The following is a 19,868-nucleotide window of genomic DNA, read 5'->3' on the forward strand; positions in this document are numbered from 1 at the left end:
AAAAAAAATCTTCAAACTGAGCAGCTGCACTGACTGAATGCTTCTTTGGATTCCCAGCTGAATGATGCCTTCACTGTGTATAAAAAAGAGAAAGCAGAGAACGACAGGATGTTGAATGAAACAAACGACAGGCTACAGAGGCAGCTCACAGAAGTCCGCTCCAGCCATGCCAAGCTGACCTCTCAGCTGGAGTTCAGCAATAAGAGGTGCCTTAAATAAATATAATGCTAATGTGGTGGTAACATGACAGATTCTTATGTTGGATTTTGATGAGTCTGCTTTCTTTTTGTTCTTGCTTTTTCATCCCATGTGTGTGTGTTTTATGCTTTTACAGACAAACTTGCAATATAAAAAAAATTACGCTTCGTGCGAGATAGGGTTTCTCAGTATCACCATTGTGTTAGTGGTGGTACTGGACATGGGAGTGGGCTCAAATCCAGTATGATTGCTGCAGGAGAGACGCACATTAACTTGAATGCAAAGATATTATTTAATACAGACTGTGGTGTTAACTCTATTAAATAGAGGGATGGAGCCCTTATGTATAGCAGCCAGATCCAAGATCCCAGGAGCCCTAAACAGGCCTTTGGCACTGGGAGTGGTGGGGTGGTGAAGGGGTAAAGGTGCAACAAATTAAGACGATCATTGGATGATAGGAAGTTCCATGCACAGAAGTCAGTAAAATGATTGGATAATAGAAGAGGTGAAGCCTTGGTATGGATGTGGATGAGGCCGGCTGACAGTTGCCTTCCTGCTTGAACTTGCACTGAAAGCTCCTTTTCTAGGTGGCAATTTTATACAGTTGTGTTGTATACCTCTGTGTACGTCAGGTATGAGATGCTCCAGGAGACTGTATTAGCCTACCGCAGAGAGATCTCAGCGCTTCAGGACAGGAACCAAAAGATGGCTGCAACGGCCCAACGACATGAGCACATCATTCACACGATAAGCCAGGACCTGCGGCAGTCTAACGAGAAACTGGCACTGAGCGAGGTGAGGAGTTTAGCAATGGGGATGAGAACAGACGGATAATAAATGGGACATTATATATATTTTAAGTTGGATCTAGCAGAGGTGGAATCTAATGAATGATGGCATTGTTGTGGAGTAATATGGTTCCACTCTATGTAACTTTTCTTCTTAGGAATTTAATTTTGCTGTAATTCAAACTAAGGCACAATGCAAAATGTTTTGCAATATCACATTTTTCTTTATATTATAGCTACATCATAAAATCTAATTAAATTCAACCATACATTTAGTCTGAGAGGTGCAAAATCATCTCTCTGGGTGAAAGTAATAACTGCCAAAAGCACCATTTTTACCTGCTCTCTTTTTTTGTCTTCTGTTTTCCCCTCTGTATTTGCAGGTGCGTCTAGAGAACCTGAGTAAAGAGAGGGACATGTTAAGGCAAGCAGAGAGTCGACTCACTCAAGAGAAGGAAGCCATGCTAGCTGAGCAACGTAACCAAAATCTGCTGCTCATCAACCTCAAGTCTATACAGGTACCTATACTACTACTACTATACAGGTAGTATTTATTACATTTATTTGTTTGCTTGTTTCCCCGGTCAAATAATTGAAACATCTTTCTGGGTTTGTTTGTTTTTTTCTTTTATTTTTTTGTATTCATGTGCCTCATTTCATTCAGTAGGCCAATTGTGTTTTACTGCAAGAATGTAGGAAGCAAGAGTCAAGATGTGACACTAAAACATTATAATGGAATCTTCCTTTTCGCTGACAGTGTCATGAAGTTGCCAAGGACTTAGTAGCAGGCAATGCATGTGCACTAGTGAATTAGATTCACTATAGTCAAGGTGTAATGGATTTCCTATGCCATCTTATTGCACCAGCAGTGATTCAGTTTAGACTGTAGCTCTGTTTTATGCTGTTGTATGTTACCAAACATCCAGATGTGTCTTTAATTAATTTACTTTCTTTCATTAGTTTTTTTTGCCTCATATTTGTCCAGTTGACCACAGAGCGTATGGAGACAGAGACCCGCCAGCGACTGAACAACAAGATCGAACAACTGGAGGCAGAACTGGCTTCGATGAAGACCAGGCTGGACCAGGAAATAGCACAGAGGCATGCTCTGGGACGCTCTATGGATGTAACTACTATATATATTTTTAATGCAGGCATGTTTGTATATATACCTGAATAGGAGTCATTGTACACTGTGTGTAATAATATTGTTTTGTTATTCCTGTCGCCTCCACAGGCTCAATTACTAGAAGCAAAGAAGCAGCTGGAGACACAGAACACCTTGCAGAAGAAGACCAGGGAGTTGTTGCAGAGCTCTGAGCAGCAGGTGTCAGCTCTGAAAGCCCAGCTAGCTTCTGCTGTACCCTCTGAAGCTGTAACGACCTCCAGCAACACCACCACCACCCCAGCTACCAGAGCTGCGAGCCTCAGAGCACCGCTGAAAGGTAAACAGCGGCTCCGCAGAATACTGACTGTCGGTACTAACAGATATTACAGAGGTCTCGTGGTCAAAGATCATAATTATGTGGGGAAAGCAAGATTTAAAAAAATGTTCATCAGTAAATCTAGTCCCACTTTGTAACAGTTTATTGTGTCTGTGTACACCCACAGTACGCTCTCCAGGACCAGCAGCATCCCAGCAGTCCAGCCAGTTGGAGCAGGAGCTTGCAGAGGTGAAAGGTCACCTGCGCACTGCTGAGGAACAGAATAGTGAACTAGCAGAGCAGCTGAAGAATGCTAATGCTACTGTAGAGCAGTACAGAGCTGTGGTACTGACTCTGGAAGACAGTCTGAAGAAAGAAAAGGAGGTATGACTTCCTGATTTCTTTCAAGAATAAAGTTCTTCTCTTCTATTCTCTTTACAGTTTAAGTGCACTTGTCTGCACACATAACAGGCCTTCCACAGTCTCTAAAACATATCAAGAAAGGTCAAATTAGTGCACAAAAGTGTTTTGGTTAGAAGTCTCATTGACCACACAATTTAATGTTACATAATTAAATATAGGAAAAATATATATTAATATTGTGGGTCATATTGCCTAGACCTTCAAATGCATTTGTTTGTTTTGGAAAGGGTGTTAAATTTTCCTGTTGGTGGTCTTAAGCATTTTTTTTCAAAAGGTGTGCAGATGCCCTGTGTAAACTGACTCTCCTCACCTATTTTAGTCCCGTTCTCCTCTGGAGATCAGACTGAAAGAGTCAGAGGATGTGCAGCAGCAGCTGGAGAAGAGGATTTTGGAGGCAGAGAAAATGAAGCAGCAGGAGCAAGAAGAGAGGAGGAAGGCTGTGGATGCACTAGAGAAACAAGTATGCCTGTTTATATACAGATGCACAAAATATTCTTTGTGGAAATGGTCTGCACTTAGTGTTGTCACACTTTTTACTTTTGAACTGACTACCATAATCTTCCAGAGATGTCACACCTGCTGTTGCTTGTTTCTGTATAAGAATCCTTTTTAAGTTGTCTGTGTTAGGCTGTGCATTAGATTTTCAGATTGCATTTAGATTTTGTCTGCAGATAAAACAAAAAAAATGAACACAGCTTTGCAGAGCTGGCAGAAGGCAGGGGGTGAAATGCGCACAGCTATAAGAGGACTCTCTAACCTTCTGCACAAAAGCAAGTTTAAGACACAACATCACTTTCCCATAGTCAGGGGAAAACTGCATGTACAAGTACAGTACACTTTAATTGTGGAACAGGGCTTCCCTTTATCTAGGAAATCCAGCAGGGAGGATAACACCTCTGCCAGAGAGCACTCCGGATGCAGTACTCACATGACATTAAGTCTGCCAGCGATGCTGGGCGTGTTTCACCTCCATGCATGTGATGCAGAGAGAAGTGACATTCCTACCCTTGCCGCTACTAGTGTTCTGAGCAGCAGTAGCCATTCCACCTGATGTGAGAAGCAACTAGCTAGCCACACAAGCACACCACAACGTGCTAGCTTGAGAAATGAAATGCAGTAAGTTCAGGCACTGGTCCACCACAACTCACAAAAACACCCACCCGGGAAAAAAATTTTCTCAATGAAAAGATGCAGCTAATCTACACTCTCAAGTACCAGAAACCCACGTCCTGGGACTACCTTGACGGCTTCATTGGTGAATGGTTGAATGGGAATCACGTAGTCGAGACACAGGCAGATGAGAAACTGTGATCTTCACGGAGAAGAAATCGAGAATACCGTGCTAGTTATACCAGTTAGTTATCCCATGATGGTTATAAGGGGGGGGTCGGGCTGGTCCATGCAACTCAGCTAATTGGTCTGTCCCCTGATAGATGTGGTGGTAGTGGAGCTTCTGTGATTGGTCATGCCAGAAGGGGCTTCCCATAGTGAGATAGCAAGTGAGATTTGAAAAAGAACGCTCTGTTCCAGCTTCTCATATGTGTGAACTTGCTGATTTTGTCTTAAGTCATCTTGCAGCCTGCAACATTTTGACGGACATTTTTCATTATTTTCTGATGTTATTAACTGAACAGCTTATCAATTAAAAAAAACATTCTATAATTTAAACAAGTTAGTTATCAGCTCTGTAGCTCAGTATTGATCTTTGAAAGCACAATAAAATAGAAACAGTTGGACTGAATTTTTAAACAAAGTGTCTCTACAGTAGTAATTTTCCCTGCTGTCTTGTCCAGATGTGTGAGCTGCAGCGCAGTCTGAAGACTAGCCAGACAGAGCAACAGGAGGCGCTGGAGAGAGCTGCCGCCACCGCTACTCTACAGCAGAAGGCTACACAGGACAGCCTGCTGCAGGTCCATTAACACACACGCACACTTAGTTAGTATAGGTATCTCAACTTCAATTTTTTTAACTGTATTCACATTATTTTTGATAACTAAGAATACCCCATTCTCTGTGACCACTTGTTTTCCTTGTGGTTCTTTTTTCTCGTCTTCACCTCTTTTCTACTCTCTCAACTGTTTCCCCACTGTCCTCCTCTCAGACTAAGCTAGCTGGAGAGGCACGGGCTAAGTATGAGCGGGAGCTAATGCTTCATGCTGCTGATGTGGAAGCCATGCAGGAACTCAAGAAAAGATTCCAAGAAGAAACGACACAGAAGAGAGAATTAGAGGAGCAACTGAGCAAGAACACCTCCCTCTTGCAGGAGAAAACTGCAGCCTGGAATGCAGTGGAGCGACAGCTGAAGGTAGGAGGACTAACAGAAGAGAGTGGGCCAGGAACGACTGAAGAAACTAGACATCTTTGGCTCCACACAGTTTTATGTGGCACCAATTGGCTCCACTTTATACAGAATGTCAAATTTTCCATATTGTACAGCACCTTTAATCAGAATCAGCCTTATTGGCCAGGTGTGTTGGACACGAGGAATTTGACTCGGGTACAGTGGCTCTCAGTGTGTATGTACATATCCTTATGTACGGCATGTAATAGCAGTGGGCAAGTAAACAATATACCAATATAAGGCTGTATAGTATAACAAAATAAGCAGTATAAACAAAGAAAACAGACAAAGGAATGCTCTTTAGGAAATGAGATAAAAATAAGAATAAAAATAAAGACCTGTACGAGTCTGTATAATCTGTACAGTGTATATTTACAGGTATTGCACTGAGGGTTATTGCCCAGTGATATTGTCGTGGGTTGTCATACAGTCAGGGCTTAGGGGGAGGAAACTGTCCTTGTGTCTGGTTGTTTTGGTGTACAGTGACCTGTAGCACCGTCTAGAGGGGGGGGAGTTCAGTTTGTGTCTGGGTTGTGAGGGGTCTGTAGTGATCCTCCAACAAGCTAACCCTGCACAGTCTCACAGAAGAGTGATTGAGGACAGCGTTAACCAACTTACCGGTAAAGAAAGTGGATATAGCACACTGCAATGGAAGGATTACAGCCTCCGCCAACTCTTCAACTGACCGGTAACATAGCTGAAAATTGGAGAAAATTCAGACAACGTTTTGACCTATATCTGGCTGCAACCGGTGCCGACGAGAAAAGTGACAAAATGAAACCATGTTCCTGCACGTGGTTGGTGAGGAAGCACTGGAGGTTTACAGCAACTTTACGTTTGACACTGAAGAAGACAAAATGAAGCTACAGAAAATAATGGACAAGTTTGAAGGTTACTGCATACCCAAGAGAAATGTAACCTTTGAAAGGCACAAATTTTTCACATGTGTACTAAAACTGGGAGACACAATTTGTCCTAATTCTGTTATTCTCTATTTAAAGTTAGTTCAAGTGAATTAATGAATGAAAAACACCCCATAAATTTGAAGAATGTGTTTCTGATTGATGATTACTTGGACTCTGCTTCAGGAGGACCTGTCCCTTCAGAGTCGTCGCTGTGAGGAGCTGGGGAGGCAGAACACTCTCCTGCACCAACAGATGGATGAATTAACCATCAGGACTCGTCAGCAGCCGCAGCAGCAGCTTGACCTGTCTTTCAGTGAGGAAGGGAAGACCACTGAACAGATACTAGAAATACTCAGGTAATGCTGCAACACCTGCGGTGGTTGTTAACGTAGAAAACACTGAACATTGTAGGAAGGCCTCGACAGCTTTCAATCATAAATGTAATGTCTCCGTGTGAACTGATTGGGATCGAATTAAAAATATGTGCCTGTGCTATAGGTTTGTGCGCCGGGAAAAACAGATCGCTGTGGCTCAGTGTGAAGTGTTGGAGGGAGAAACTCTTCGCTACAGGCAGCGAGTGGAACACCAAGACAGAGAACTGAAGGAGCTGCTGGAAGTTTTGACTGCTGAGAGAGAGAAAATGCAGGTAGGACATGTTCTAATGGCCAATCCTATTTTGGATCCAGTTCCAAATTTGGTAAAATATCTGGATTTATTAAGCTACATGGCCAAACAAATCCCTCATGGAGTCTGTCATTTACATTCTTTGTTTAGTTTTACACTCTTTGGCCTCTTTCACGCTACAGACATCAGTAAAGAAAAAAAGAGGCCTTCTCCAGTGCACAGTGCGATGACTTAACAACTTAAGGTTAAGCTCCCCTTCTTCTGTGATGTTAACTCCAATGTCTCTTTTCTTTAACGTTGGGTGCTAATGCATTAGCATCATGCTCCCCTGCCACTACAGATGAGTTTTGCATAGTTGGCACTGGACAGTCTTCTTTCTGATTGTAAAATAATGTGCTCCCAAACTTTAGAAAACGTGTCTATCCGCTATTCTATGCTGGAACTTCTGACATTTTTCAAAGGTTTTGATACACCTTGCTGAAATCTTTACCCGGGATGCGGCTGCTGCTGCTTCTTTTGATTGGTGGCTGACAAGCCAACTTGCAAGGCCTTTGTCGCCACCTACTGAATTGGAGTGTGGAGCAGTAACACACACAGTCGCTGACCCAGCAGTGCCTGCTCTTGGCCGTCTCACACAGCTACGTGACTAGACCCAACTAAGGAGCAAATTCATTGCCAACTATTTTTATTATCAATTTTTATTGATTTTATCGATTAGTTGTTGTAGCCCTAGTAATAAGGCTAAAACATGCACAACTGGCATGAGAGAATAGCGATATATCAGTCTCTCTGTTTGCCCTCCTCCCTTTTCTCAGGCTGCAACAAAAACTCTGGCCCAGCAGGAAGAACAGCTGAAGAAGATGGAGAGTATCAGTGCTCTCCAAGAAGCCAACAAGATGCTGAAAATTGACAGAGATAAACTGGAGCAAGAGCTGCAGCAAGCTCAGGCTAAAGTAAGATCCATGTTTTGTATGTCATGGTCTGTCCTGTTCCCCTTTCACTGTTAGCTGTGAATTTTTTCACAGTGTTTCTGATCCCACTACACACTTTCACATAAAGTCACTTGCATATAGTGAGGACTCAGATAAGGTGTCAATACTGAAAAAGCACATACCCAATGCTGTGCTAATGATACAGTCGTCTAAGTTATGCACTGTCATTCAGAGACACTTCATAAACTTTAGCTGCATTTAACATCCTACATTCCCAATTTTTTCAACTTAAGTAGGTACTAAATGCAGATAAAACCAACCTAATGATTTTTCTAACACAAGAAATAAATGATCTGACTCTTGACGTTGTGTCAGCTAGGGATGTACTGATACCAGTATCGGTATCCAGTCCAGTGCCACCCTCTAGTACTGTACTCGCTACTCATGAAAGTTGTCTGATATTACGGCGCCGATATCACTTAACTGCAGCGTTACATTAATCTCACACTGGCTAAGCTGCTCATTAGGTGGTGGAGAAGAACATTCACTGCTTCGTGGATGTTTTAAGATGAGTGACGATGACAAAATAAAGTCAAATGTGAGCTCAGATTCTCTGTGTCTCTGTGACAGGGAGGGAGGGGCGCCCACAGGCGCACAAAAAGCAAGCACACACACATAGACAGTAAGATGAGGTGCAGTAGTTAGTATTTAACTGCTAGAACAATGCTCTATGTGCAAAATGGAGAGAGCAATTAAACACCTGTTTAACAAGCTGAACACAACAAGCAGCTTGCAGAAATGTGACATCTTCACTCTTCCTTTTACCAGATATAAAAGTACAAAAAGTAACAAAATAGCAAACCAGGGTGCTCTTTACTTGAACTTTGATACATGGAAGTTAAAAGATGTCAGATGAAAACTTACGCTCATTTTAATTTTTAGCTTTAAATAATAAAAAATGTAAGACATTTAAACACAACACTTGAATTAAATGGAAAAATAATGATCATGCAAAATCGTTGTACTGCATAATTTAAAAAAGTCAAAATTTAACCTTTAAAGAAGTAGGACTACTGTAGGTGTGGGCACTTTTTAACTTCAAATTTAAAAAAACATTTGTATAAATAAATTACTACTAACTCCATATATTAAATGGAAAAATACAATGCAAACAGATAGATTAAAGACCAAAATAGAGAAGACCATTACTGAGATAATCAGCCTTCTGACCATCCAAATGTGCCCCCTGAGCTGATGTTTGGGTGTGAACATTTTTAATCTACCTCATAATATCTGATCGGCAGCCCAGCAGTGAAAATGATGTCTGGAAAATACTGAGTGTACCATGTCAACCTACTGAAAAAGAAAGGGAGAGGATGGAGGAGGAACAGCACAGATTCTACATTCTATTGAATGTCATTGTGTGACTGCAAATTAGAGCTCTGTATATCAGTGCATATGATCAGATCAGACTCTTCTAATGTGATTTGTTGTTATATCATGTGAAATAAATAACACATCACATGCAGCCGCCTGTGTTAAGGTTGGTCTGTCCATTCTGAATGTAATGAATATAGCATTATATTTGTTGTTGTCAGACAATCCCAGAGATGTTTGTTTCATGCAAGTTCATTACAGGGTGGTGATAAATTTAACATTACACTCAGCAGTTTCATTATTGCTGTGATGTACTTTTATTATGAAATAGATTGATTTCATATAGGCTACATTTCAGATTCAGGGTTTGTTGTGGTTATTATGGATAGTTTACAAATGTAGATGTAGCAATCCATGATGTATTTTTTTTAAGTTTGTGTCCTGGAGAGAGAGAGAGCACATTTCTCTTTTGGGTCTTGAGCTGAAAAAGTTTGGGAACCCATGCTCCATGGACTTATGGTCAAGAACAGGTCTCTTCCCCTCTAAGCTGGTATAGTCCAGCTTTGTATGGTGTAGTCAATAGATGGGGACGTTGCCCCAGAAATGGTTACATTTTGTATGGTTGATTTCCAGTGTTATCAGTTGAGCTCTTTGTTATCCACGATGAGCATCTGGCATGGCATCCTGTTCTGTGCCTTGCACCATGAGCTAACAGTCTTTTAGTGTAAGTGACTGATTCTTAATTGAGGTCGCTGTGTGGCTATCTTTGTGAGTTTGTGTTGAGGTCATGGTATAAACTCTGATGGCCATATGATTTTGTGAAACTTTGAAAAAAATGTTTGAGGAACATCTTACCTACAGTGATGGCACAGCATTTGGGCCTTGGCAATAACCTGTTATCAGAGTGTGAGTTTGAGTATGCCCTCACTTAGCCGGTTAAATTTGTAAATGCATTTCTTTCTTTCAGCCCTCAGTCCAGACAAAAAAAATATTTTCTTGCTCTAAACCTGAAATTTTCTAAAACTCTCTCCAGATTGTGTAAATCTTAAAATGCCAGCTTTGCCATCATCATCATCATCATTGGTTTCACCATTATCATGTTGACTGCTAGCTTTTAGAGCACTACAGTGACTAACTACAGTGACTACATACAGTAAAAGGAGCCAGACGCCTGTTCCAGAAGTTGTTTTCCCATTTATTGTGTTCCATAAGTCTCCCTATGTCTAAATTCTATTATAAATATAGCCTGTGCACATTAGATAGTAAGGGTATTTAAAATGAGTGTGTTAGTGCCCATGGGTAACTTGCACATCTGTGAAGGCACCATTTAATGCTGAAAAAGTACATACAGGTTTTGGAGCAAAATATGCTGCCATCCAAGTGACGTCTGCTTATTTCAGCAAGACAGTGCCAAACAGTGTGGGTACTACACTGACCTCCCTGCAGTCCAGACCTGCCTCCCATTGAAAATGTGTGGTACATTATGAAAACGCAAAATACGACAATGCAGACCCCGGACTGTTGAGCAACTGAAGTCGTACATCAAGCAAGAATGGGAAAGAATTCCACCTACAAAGCTTCAACAATTAGTGTCCTCAGTTCTTCAACAATGAGTGTCCTCAGTTCCCAAACACTTTTTATGTGTTGTTAAAAGGAAAGCTGATGTAACACAGTGGTAAAAACACCCCTGTCCCAGCTCTTTTGGAGCGTGTTGCAGGCATCAAATTCAAAATGAGTGAATATTTGCAAAAAAACTATAAAGTATATCAGTTTGAACATTAAATGTCTTATCTTTGTGGTGTACTTAATTAAATGTGGGTCAAAAAGGATTTGCAAGTCATTGTATTCTGTTTTTATTTTTGTTTTACACAATGTCCCAACTTCATTGGAATTGGGGTTTGTAAACAATCCGAGCTCTTACACACACACACACACACTCTGTCGGTTGCCACATTTGATAAAATGGAATTCCTGTATATCAGTACTGAGTGAGAGTGTCCTCTACACCAGACACCAGAGTACATTGTTAGTTCAAGTAGGTCTTGTCTTTACACCCAGTAGTGTGAACAGAGGAACACGAGCAGTGTGTGTTTGGTTAATGCCGCACTATGTTGACAATGAAGACATGTTTATGTTCTTCATGGTCTTAGTCAGTACCTTAAAGGAAGCATTTAACTTTTCCTTTTTCTTGAACATACTGAACCAAAAACCATGATATGAATCAAATTATGAATTTTTTTTTTGTGCAGTTCCACCCCTAATGTTTTTCAGAGAGCAATTTTTCTTTATTCCCATGCTTCTCTACACCACACCATCTCTACCAGTGAGCACTGATGAATGTTGATAAAGCTAATCAAATCTCATTTCTGTGCATCAGGTGACAAAACTCCAGTCAGACATCAGCCCACTGCACCACTCGTTGTCTCAGCTATCAGAGAAAAACGGCTCCCTACAGGCTGACAAGAGGATTTTGGAGGAAGACTTTAAACGCTGGAAAGCCAAAGCACAGGTAACTACACAGCATTTGGGTGAGTATTCAAGAACATGGACAGTAGGTGGGCAACAGTGTATGAATCTGCATTTATCGTCCCTACTGCAGCTGCAGTGTGTTTGATATCTTTTTATACTGCACATTGAGAACAGGTAAGCTGTAAAAGTGGTCAACTAAACACTCAACTCAGGAAAATGGACTCTAACAGAGGACAAAACTAACCTACTGACTGAACACAAACAGGAACATATAATGGCTGAACAGACCATTTGGACAAACAAATACAAAATTAATACTAACTATATAAAAAGCAAACATGACAGTCTATCAGTTAAAAATAATAACACAACTAGCCAAAACAAATCTCCTGCCCCCATGATGTGGTGTGCACTTTTTTCAGTCTGATTGGCTACCCCTTGTATTTAGCAGCTCTGCTTCACAGAGTTCATCTTTTACTCAGGCCTACCCAGACATCCCTCCAGCAGCAGCACCCTCAGTGTGACTGCACAGAAGTTAGCTTGATGTGTGTGTGCTACAAATAGAAACAAAAGTACTGTTAACCACTGTAGTGCAGGGCTGTTACTGACATACTGTATGTGTCAGGGGCAGTGGCCGTCAGAAACTGATGATGTGCTGTTACCTGCACAGTGTTTAATACTGCCCAAGTGTTCTTATATATTGCATTATTATTTTATTATTTTGCCATAATCGTATATTAAAAGAGTGTGTTATTGTATTAGTTTTACGTAAACTTGTTTGTGTGTCCCTCTGCAGCAGCTGGCCAACCAACAGAAAGACAGTGATGTGGAGGAGAGACAGAAGCTGACCAGTGAGAGAGAAGCTCAGCAGAGACGCATCACTCAGTTAGCTGAAGAGACAGCCAAGCTGAAGACTGAACTGGCCAGGTGGGACACCCACTGACATGACACACACCCAGCACAACACAGTTCAAGCAAAAGTTTAGCATGAAGGCTGCCAAACTGAAGCACCCACTGAGGTCCTCTTTTTGTAATAAATCTCCTGTGCTTTGTAATTTGGCAACTAAAATGACTAAAGTAGAATGTACAAGAGCTTATATGCTCAGTGGCTAATACTGTAAATGTAGAGTCCAGGGAGGAAGTTTTAGTAAGTGGAGGATTGTGGTGAAGAGGCATGTGAAACCTTTACACCTGCATTCTGAAATATAACCTAAATAAGAATATTACTGTGTGTTGAACAGGTCCAGTGCAAGCAGTAACTCTGCTCAAGGTCAGCTGCAAGGTCTTCGAGACTCTGTGGCCCGTCTGACGGCAGAGAGGGACACCTTGAAGAAAGACCTGGAAACAAAAATCAGAGACATTCTGGAAAAGAGCAAGACCATCGCCCAGGTCAAGAAGATTGGACGACGCTACAAGACCCAGTATGAGGAGCTCAAAGCCCAGCATGACAAGGTGGGACTGTGGTTTGGGTTAAAGCCTGCAGTAGACAAATCGATGAGTATGGATTAAAACGAAAACAGTGACTATGTGTGTTTTTGTGTATTCCAGCTGGTTGCAGAAAGAACAGTTAAAGCAGGAAGCGAGGCACATCCGAGCCAGGAGCTGACTAAAGCCCAGGAGGAGCTGAGCAAGGCTCGGGAGGAGCTGAAAGAACTGAAAGAAGAGGTGCAGAAAAAACAGGAAGAGGTGAGTAGAAAGATATGTTAGATCATTGTTAACCCACCACAGACCAAAGGAGCACCAGGATTTCACCTATTTGTCCTTGATGTTGAAGCAAAAAAATGTTTAAACAGTGGGGTCAAAGTCTGAGACCATGTTACAGATCTGATATTATGTAAACCTGGAAATAATATGAAAGTTTGGAGAAATATTTAAGATTCTGCAATATGTCTAAGCAGCCAGTTTTAAGGTATTATTTGGTACTGACCATGATAACTCCTTTTTTCAGACCTTGAGTTTTGTCTCTTCCATTGAAGCACATGTTCAGGTGGATCGCCTCCTCAGAGGCTTGTTCTTTTGTTAAAGTCAATTAACTTGCACCCATTGTTCACCTGTTATAAATATGGCTATACCTCAAGTTTCCCAGAGAATCTTGGCTTATTATAGTTGAAAGCATGGCATCAGAACTAAGTTAAAGTGTCTAAAGTCAAATTGTTATTGCAAGTGATGAGGGGCTTTCTTTGTCAAATCATGGCCAGACTGAAGGATTCTCAGGGGGGCCGTGCATGGCACTTTAAAACACTGCAGAAACTGGATCATTTGTATCCACAACACAGGCAAACCCAAAGTGACTACACCATCAGAAGATTCGGTACATTAGGCTTTGTTCATTGAGACACAGAAAAGCAGCTTCATGACAGAGAATTTGCTAAATAAAGAATGAAAAACTGCAATGAGCAAAAGCACCATCAAAAACAAACATGTTGCCCTTCTGTGCTGCCTGAGTTGCTGCACAAAGCCTCTTTGAAAAACAGCACACCTTGTAGTATCACCAGTTAAGACATCACATGATGGCATTTGATGCTTTGGCTTGTCAAAATACAGTAAAGGCCATGCACGACACCATCTAAGACACAAAATGACATTATAAAATTTTTGATCAGTCAAAACTATGGTTCTTGATTGCATGATCACTGGGGTTGCACTGTCTAAAGACACTAAGTCATCAGAAAAGTTAAGTACTGTCCTCTTATCTGACAACATGAAATGATGCTAATCTTGTAAAACTCAAATATAGCATGATACATAAGAACACGTACAAATGTTCAAGGTTGGAGCACTTCACGTACATGCCTCTGGTTCGTAAACCAGGCCGGGGGAAACTCTGTAAATTGATTTGTTTAACTAGACCCAGAAGTGCCAGCAGGAGCTGGAGGTGGCCCAGAAGGAAGTCCAACAGTCCAAGGAAATGTTCCAGGAAGTCCAAAACCAGCTGACACAGAACCAGAACCAGGTGACACAGGTAGTGCAGCACATTTAAGTTCATCTGCGCTGCTACGAAGTTTTTGCTTGGTTTTGGCAAATATTATGGTGTCTAAGTAAATGTTAACTGTAGGCCAGAGTATATTGTTTTGTACTTCTTTTTTATTTTTAAAGAAGCTTTGTCTAGAGGCTTTGACTTTGAAAAAGAGGAATAGAGACTGCTTAAGCCCATATAGCAAATCTAGGTTGTCTCCATGTAGTGTCAGTTAGTGAGGAACATACATTAGAAAGCTTTGAATCACTGGTTAATTTGTTGCCTCTTTGCTTTTATAGGTACAGTCCCAGTTGTCCCAGACCCAGGCTCAGCTGCAGCAGAGTCAGAACCAGCTGACCCAGAGTCAGAAAGAGCTTCAACAAGCCAAGACCCATGCCCTGCAGGTAAGCAACACTGCCAGGAAACATAGCAACACCTAACACAGAGATTTATCACTTCGGTCATTTTGTGCTCACATCTTTTAAAATTACACAGCTTTAACCTGGATTTATATTTTACGTTTTAATTATCTTCAATGCTGACCTCCATTGACATCACAACAGACCCACCATAGTCAGCCAAACCACCTTTTTAAATTACAGGTGCAAAACCAGTTAAAGACAGCTCAGGCTCAAGTTCAGGCCCGTCAGAACCAGATTCAGCAGATCCAGAGGGAGCTGCAGCAGTCTAAAGACACCTTCCAGCAGAACCTCACCATTCAGAAAGAGCTCCAACAGACCCACAGTCAAGAAGTTGGCAGTCTCAAGACTGCTCTGAGCCAAGCGGAGAGCAAGGTGAGGACAGTTCTTTCTTTGTAATAGGGCAGAGACACACCAAGCCAATGTGAAAGAACTAGCGCCGGTGAAGGCCAACTGTTGTCAAAGACAGTTGGGTTGAAAAGGTGGCACTTGAACACACTGCACAGACTACAGCCAACTAGCAACATGCATTCTGCGTCTGCGTGGACATATATAACTCCACCTACCAGCAGGTGGTGGTATCTGTGTTTGCCATTCAGAAAGGCAAAGAAAAGGAGCTAGACAGGGGAAATAAAGCTGTAAACAAAGCAGCCGTTGTTTGACACAGCTGCTGTTTATAGCTGCTTGTAATTGTCTGAATGATGGAGTCCTACATCAGCACAGTTTTTTGTTTTTTGTTTTTTTTTTTTTTTTGTCTGAGTTCGAAGAGTTTTTTTTATTTCACCTTTGAGTTTTGACGTTTTTCTTTTTCCCTCTGTACTGTTTTCAGTGGTGGAGCTCAGCTAGAAAAAATGTTTGAATTAGAATCTGGTAACAGTTGGTGGGCTGTTTGGTTAATATCAATCAAATCTGATCAAGCCACAGTGTAGACCAAATGGAGCAGATCTGGAGAGTAAAGCTCTTCATAAACAAGAGCACTCAGAGCGCATTCCACCTTCATCAAGGCACAACATTCACTCATGCAAATAGGTTCCTTGTGAAAAATCCAGAGATCCAGAGTGTCCTAAAATCCTTGATACGGATCGGATCCAGATCACCTTTTAGGGTATTATAGGCAGTTATACTGTGCATCTTACCTGAACATGTCAGGGTTGTATCTTCATTATAGGCCAAGTTATGGTAGAAAATATGTGTTAAATGGAGTTTTCAGTGTTGACCTTAGTGGCCATCAGATCCGGAATCCGGTTCTGATCCAGATGAAATTTGGTCTGATGACAGACATTGCCACCCTACATAGGTCTGTCAAATTTCCAATTTCTGTAAAGATTGAAACGTTCACTAAAAGTAACTGTTAATGCTCAAATCCTACCTGACATGTTCGAGCCAGAATATGAAAGTGGACAGCACAATGAAATTAATTTGAATTTCTCATCCATAGATACAGTAGGTAAAGAGCAGCATATGTACTGATGAAAAGAGATGTGTAACACTCTAAACAAAGTGGGTAATTGAGAAACCCCATATTTTAACTGGTACAATGCAGACATAGTAACTTCTCCAGCCTCTAACGTTACAGAAACAAGACATTCACAGACATGTAACGTGTGTTTATTTATTTATTTATTTTTTTAACTCACCTTTAATCCCACCAAGTAGTGGAAACATCACTCCCTTTCAAGTAGCTCCAAGGTCGGTAAATCCAAATGGTGGTCGCTGCATCTTCCCCAACACGACCACATACCAAAGTAGTGAAATTAAGTCCAACAAGTAGTTTAGCACCAACAATAACATCATGGGTCGTTAACCAGCAATGAATTACATGCAGCAGACACACTGGCCTCACAGTCAAAACAAACAGGTACTGTCAGTCACCTCCTCAGGGGCTTCACTGGCTGGCTGCTTGTAGGTTAGACGCGGTCAGGTAAAAAAGCAAGTCAGTGTACAGGAACATTCCTGGACATGCAGTAACCTCAGGCCCTGTATTTTTCCTCCACATCCTCTGGTCACATTACAGCAGCAGGAGGGAAAAACCACATGCAGTCGAAAAATTCCACTTTAACAATGGCACAGGTGGATGTCAGGCAAGCTCTCATGAACGCGCAACTGTCTGGAGAATATGACCATTGAAGGAAATCCTTAAACTATCTCTTAATACTTTTTTTTTTTTTTAAGAAAAAAAGGTCTTGTGAGCGAGAGTTTGCAATACATGTGTAAAACGAGTTGTTTCTCCTTAGAAGTACTAGAACATACATACAGCTTGTTTTTTGAGCTTTAGGTCACACCTAAGAAGGTAATTCACAGTTGTAACATTATAGATGAGTCAGGAAACAAGGAAAAGTATGCCATAGGCTCTTTAAATGTTTATGATGTTCACCATCTTGGCTTACTATGTTAGCATGTGAGCTTTTGCAAATACGCACCATACAGTAAAGTACAGCTCAGGCTGTTATTACTTTTCCAGGTACTTGGTCATAAGACTAATAAGTGATTTTTATTTAGTTAGTGGAATTCTAACATTAGAGAGATTTCAGTTCGGACAGTATTGCCTATACTGGTTTTAAAAGTAAAACTAAATAATCTCTGTATCTGGGCCTGCCCCCCCAACAGGTGACTGAGCTCCAAGGCCAGCTGGACAGCCTGCAAAAGGTTGGGGAAACTCTTTACCTGGTGCACTGCATTCACAGCTGCTGTACATGGTGTAGGATGTGTTGATAAATCTGTTCTGTGGCATCTGTATCAAATCTCTCTCTGAAGTATTTAGAATTATATACTGTACACTGTGGATTTATGTAAAAATAAACTCTGCTACAGGTTAAACTTATTAATTGGTATTAATTAGCTGGAGAATAAATTGACATTGATTTTTTTTTAATTACCATAGATCGTTTTTAGTTCAGTCACAATCTCTACTTTCTTACATTTTTATCAACTTTTTCCATTCCTTCCTCACTCCTGTCTTTTATTCTCTTTTTATCTCCACTTTCGGATGTGTTCATATTTTCCTCATACGTACATGACATGTCTGCCCTGCCTCATCTCTTTGTCAGGTGGTTAGTGAGCGTGACGCCCACATCAAGCGTCTGCAGGAGCAGCTAGCTGAAGCTAACCAGGCTAATGAATCCAGCCAAGCCACGCAGGCCACGAGTTCCCAGTCCATTCAGACCGGTGATGCAAATGCTGCCAGTGATGTTAACCAGGCACTACAAGAGGATCTGGCAAAACTCAAACAGGAGGTACAAAAAAAATCCTGCTTTCTCTAAATCTTTTTTAATTTATTAACTGTTGTATTGATTTTGTTAATTTGAAGGACATGTACTAATCAGTAATAGTGTGGACAATTTTCTACTCCTGGGGCAGTTGAGAGGTCGGTAAGGTTGGATGGTAAATCTTTGCCACTGGAAAATAGCATGATTTGTATTTTGTCTGTATTTAAAATCAGCTTAAGCTGGATTAAACAGGACTCCACAATATCAGAGTTTGTACTGTTGATGGGGATGAGCAACAGGTGAAAACATAATCAGCATAAAAATGGTATGTCATCACCGATTATTTATATTCTGTATATTGAGAATAATGGGGCAGCATGGTGGCGCGGTGGTTAGTGCTGTTGCCTCACAGCAAGGAGGTTCCAGGTTCAGGGCCTTTAGGTGCAGAGTTTGCATGTTCTCCCTGTGCTTGCGTGGGGTCTTTCCGGGTGCTCCGGCCTCCTCCCACAGCCCAAAGACATGCAGGTTAGGTTGATTGCGACACTAAATTGCCCACATTAGTGCATATATATATATATATATATATATATATATATTATTTTTTTTTTGTTGTTGTTGTGAAAATAATGGCCTACTAAACAAGGAAGAAGACAACCCAGAAACCAAGCACAGAGTAGTTTTTGCAATCCAGTGCCCTAATATCATTCACCCCTTTCAGATCACTTTAATGTGTAATGTGTTTTCCTACAGCTGTCTGACAGCAAGAATAAAGAGGAGCAGCTCAAACAGCTGATGGCTGACAAAGAGGAAAAGATGAGGAAGGCCATCATGGGAGCCAAGACCAAAATCAACCAACTAAACAGTCAGTTCCACCTGCACTTACACACACTGAATTGCAGACATGCTAACAAAGAACAACTGCACAAAGAACCTTGTCTGCTGCATTATTTTAAGGGTAATTTGAATTTGTTATTTGCACCTTAACCTGTAGGTGCCAAAGAGCAGCTTAGTCAGGAGATAGAAGAAGTGAAGCAGAGTAAGGAGGAACTGGAGGTGAGAATGAACGCCCTCAAGTCTCAATACGAAGGTCGAATCCTTCGGCTGGACAGAGAGCTGAGAGAACTGAGAGAGATGCCTGCATACACTGAGTCCAGAGAGGAACCACAGGACCAGAGTGGAGCTAAGGTACACGCATCATGATGGCCACTGATCACTGACTTCACCACCTAAATAGACATTTTATATAAAAAACCTTCCACCAGACATTTGAGCCACAGAGCTCACCCATGGCATCAGAGTGATCAGAGCGTTGTGGTATGTTGTATATTATGTTACTGCTCCGCTGGTATACTAGTAACTCATGGCATGTGAATATGTGAAAGAGTCATATGAAGAGGTGAAGTGACAGAGCGGAGCTGTATACTGGTCAGTGGAAAGTGACACTACAGTCCAAACAAGGAAGGGGAAACAGCAGGCCTGTTTTCACCCCAAGCGCCCTACTGTATTGAAATATGAACACTGACTTATTTTCTCAAGATGTTATGAATGTTTTTCTGGACTAGTTAAAACTTTTCCCCCTTTAATATTGTGACTTTGTTTAATCTTCTAATGGTGTGACTTTGTTTTGAGAGTATTAAGACTTGATCATCTAGACCAGGGGTCGGCAACCTTTACTATCAAAAGAGCCATTTTGCCCCCTCTTCCACTAAAGAAAAATAGTCTGGAGCCACAAAACATAACACAGCTTATAAACTTTTTAAAGTCTTTTTGTAATTTTACCTGTTATAACAGAATACAACAAACCAA

At 41.2% G+C, this 19,868-nt stretch overlaps 1 protein-coding gene across 1 annotated transcript in view; it reads left to right on the plus strand.

Moving 5' to 3' along the window:
• LOC109974728 (nucleoprotein TPR-like) overlaps nucleotides 1-19,868 on the plus strand; it is a 49,172-nt gene that overhangs the window by 13,646 nt on the left and 15,658 nt on the right. Inside the window, exons 16-38 of the mRNA XM_020625079.1 lie at nucleotides 58-206; nucleotides 831-993; nucleotides 1,370-1,504; nucleotides 1,972-2,112; nucleotides 2,224-2,431; nucleotides 2,598-2,794; nucleotides 3,153-3,293; nucleotides 4,627-4,743; nucleotides 4,935-5,138; nucleotides 6,263-6,435; nucleotides 6,578-6,725; nucleotides 7,519-7,656; nucleotides 11,390-11,521; nucleotides 12,278-12,408; nucleotides 12,723-12,933; nucleotides 13,030-13,167; nucleotides 14,330-14,443; nucleotides 14,737-14,841; nucleotides 15,040-15,231; nucleotides 17,464-17,502; nucleotides 17,904-18,089; nucleotides 18,813-18,924; nucleotides 19,054-19,247. Of these exons, the coding sequence (XP_020480735.1) occupies nucleotides 58-206; nucleotides 831-993; nucleotides 1,370-1,504; nucleotides 1,972-2,112; nucleotides 2,224-2,431; nucleotides 2,598-2,794; nucleotides 3,153-3,293; nucleotides 4,627-4,743; nucleotides 4,935-5,138; nucleotides 6,263-6,435; nucleotides 6,578-6,725; nucleotides 7,519-7,656; nucleotides 11,390-11,521; nucleotides 12,278-12,408; nucleotides 12,723-12,933; nucleotides 13,030-13,167; nucleotides 14,330-14,443; nucleotides 14,737-14,841; nucleotides 15,040-15,231; nucleotides 17,464-17,502; nucleotides 17,904-18,089; nucleotides 18,813-18,924; nucleotides 19,054-19,247 (3,468 nt within the window). The remainder of the gene's footprint in view (nucleotides 1-57; nucleotides 207-830; nucleotides 994-1,369; nucleotides 1,505-1,971; nucleotides 2,113-2,223; nucleotides 2,432-2,597; nucleotides 2,795-3,152; nucleotides 3,294-4,626; nucleotides 4,744-4,934; nucleotides 5,139-6,262; nucleotides 6,436-6,577; nucleotides 6,726-7,518; nucleotides 7,657-11,389; nucleotides 11,522-12,277; nucleotides 12,409-12,722; nucleotides 12,934-13,029; nucleotides 13,168-14,329; nucleotides 14,444-14,736; nucleotides 14,842-15,039; nucleotides 15,232-17,463; nucleotides 17,503-17,903; nucleotides 18,090-18,812; nucleotides 18,925-19,053; nucleotides 19,248-19,868) is intronic.

Source organism: Monopterus albus, unplaced genomic scaffold (genome assembly GCF_001952655.1).
Source record: "Monopterus albus unplaced genomic scaffold, M_albus_1.0 scaffold345.1, whole genome shotgun sequence".
NCBI classification, from domain to species: Eukaryota; Metazoa; Chordata; class Actinopteri; order Synbranchiformes; family Synbranchidae; genus Monopterus; species Monopterus albus.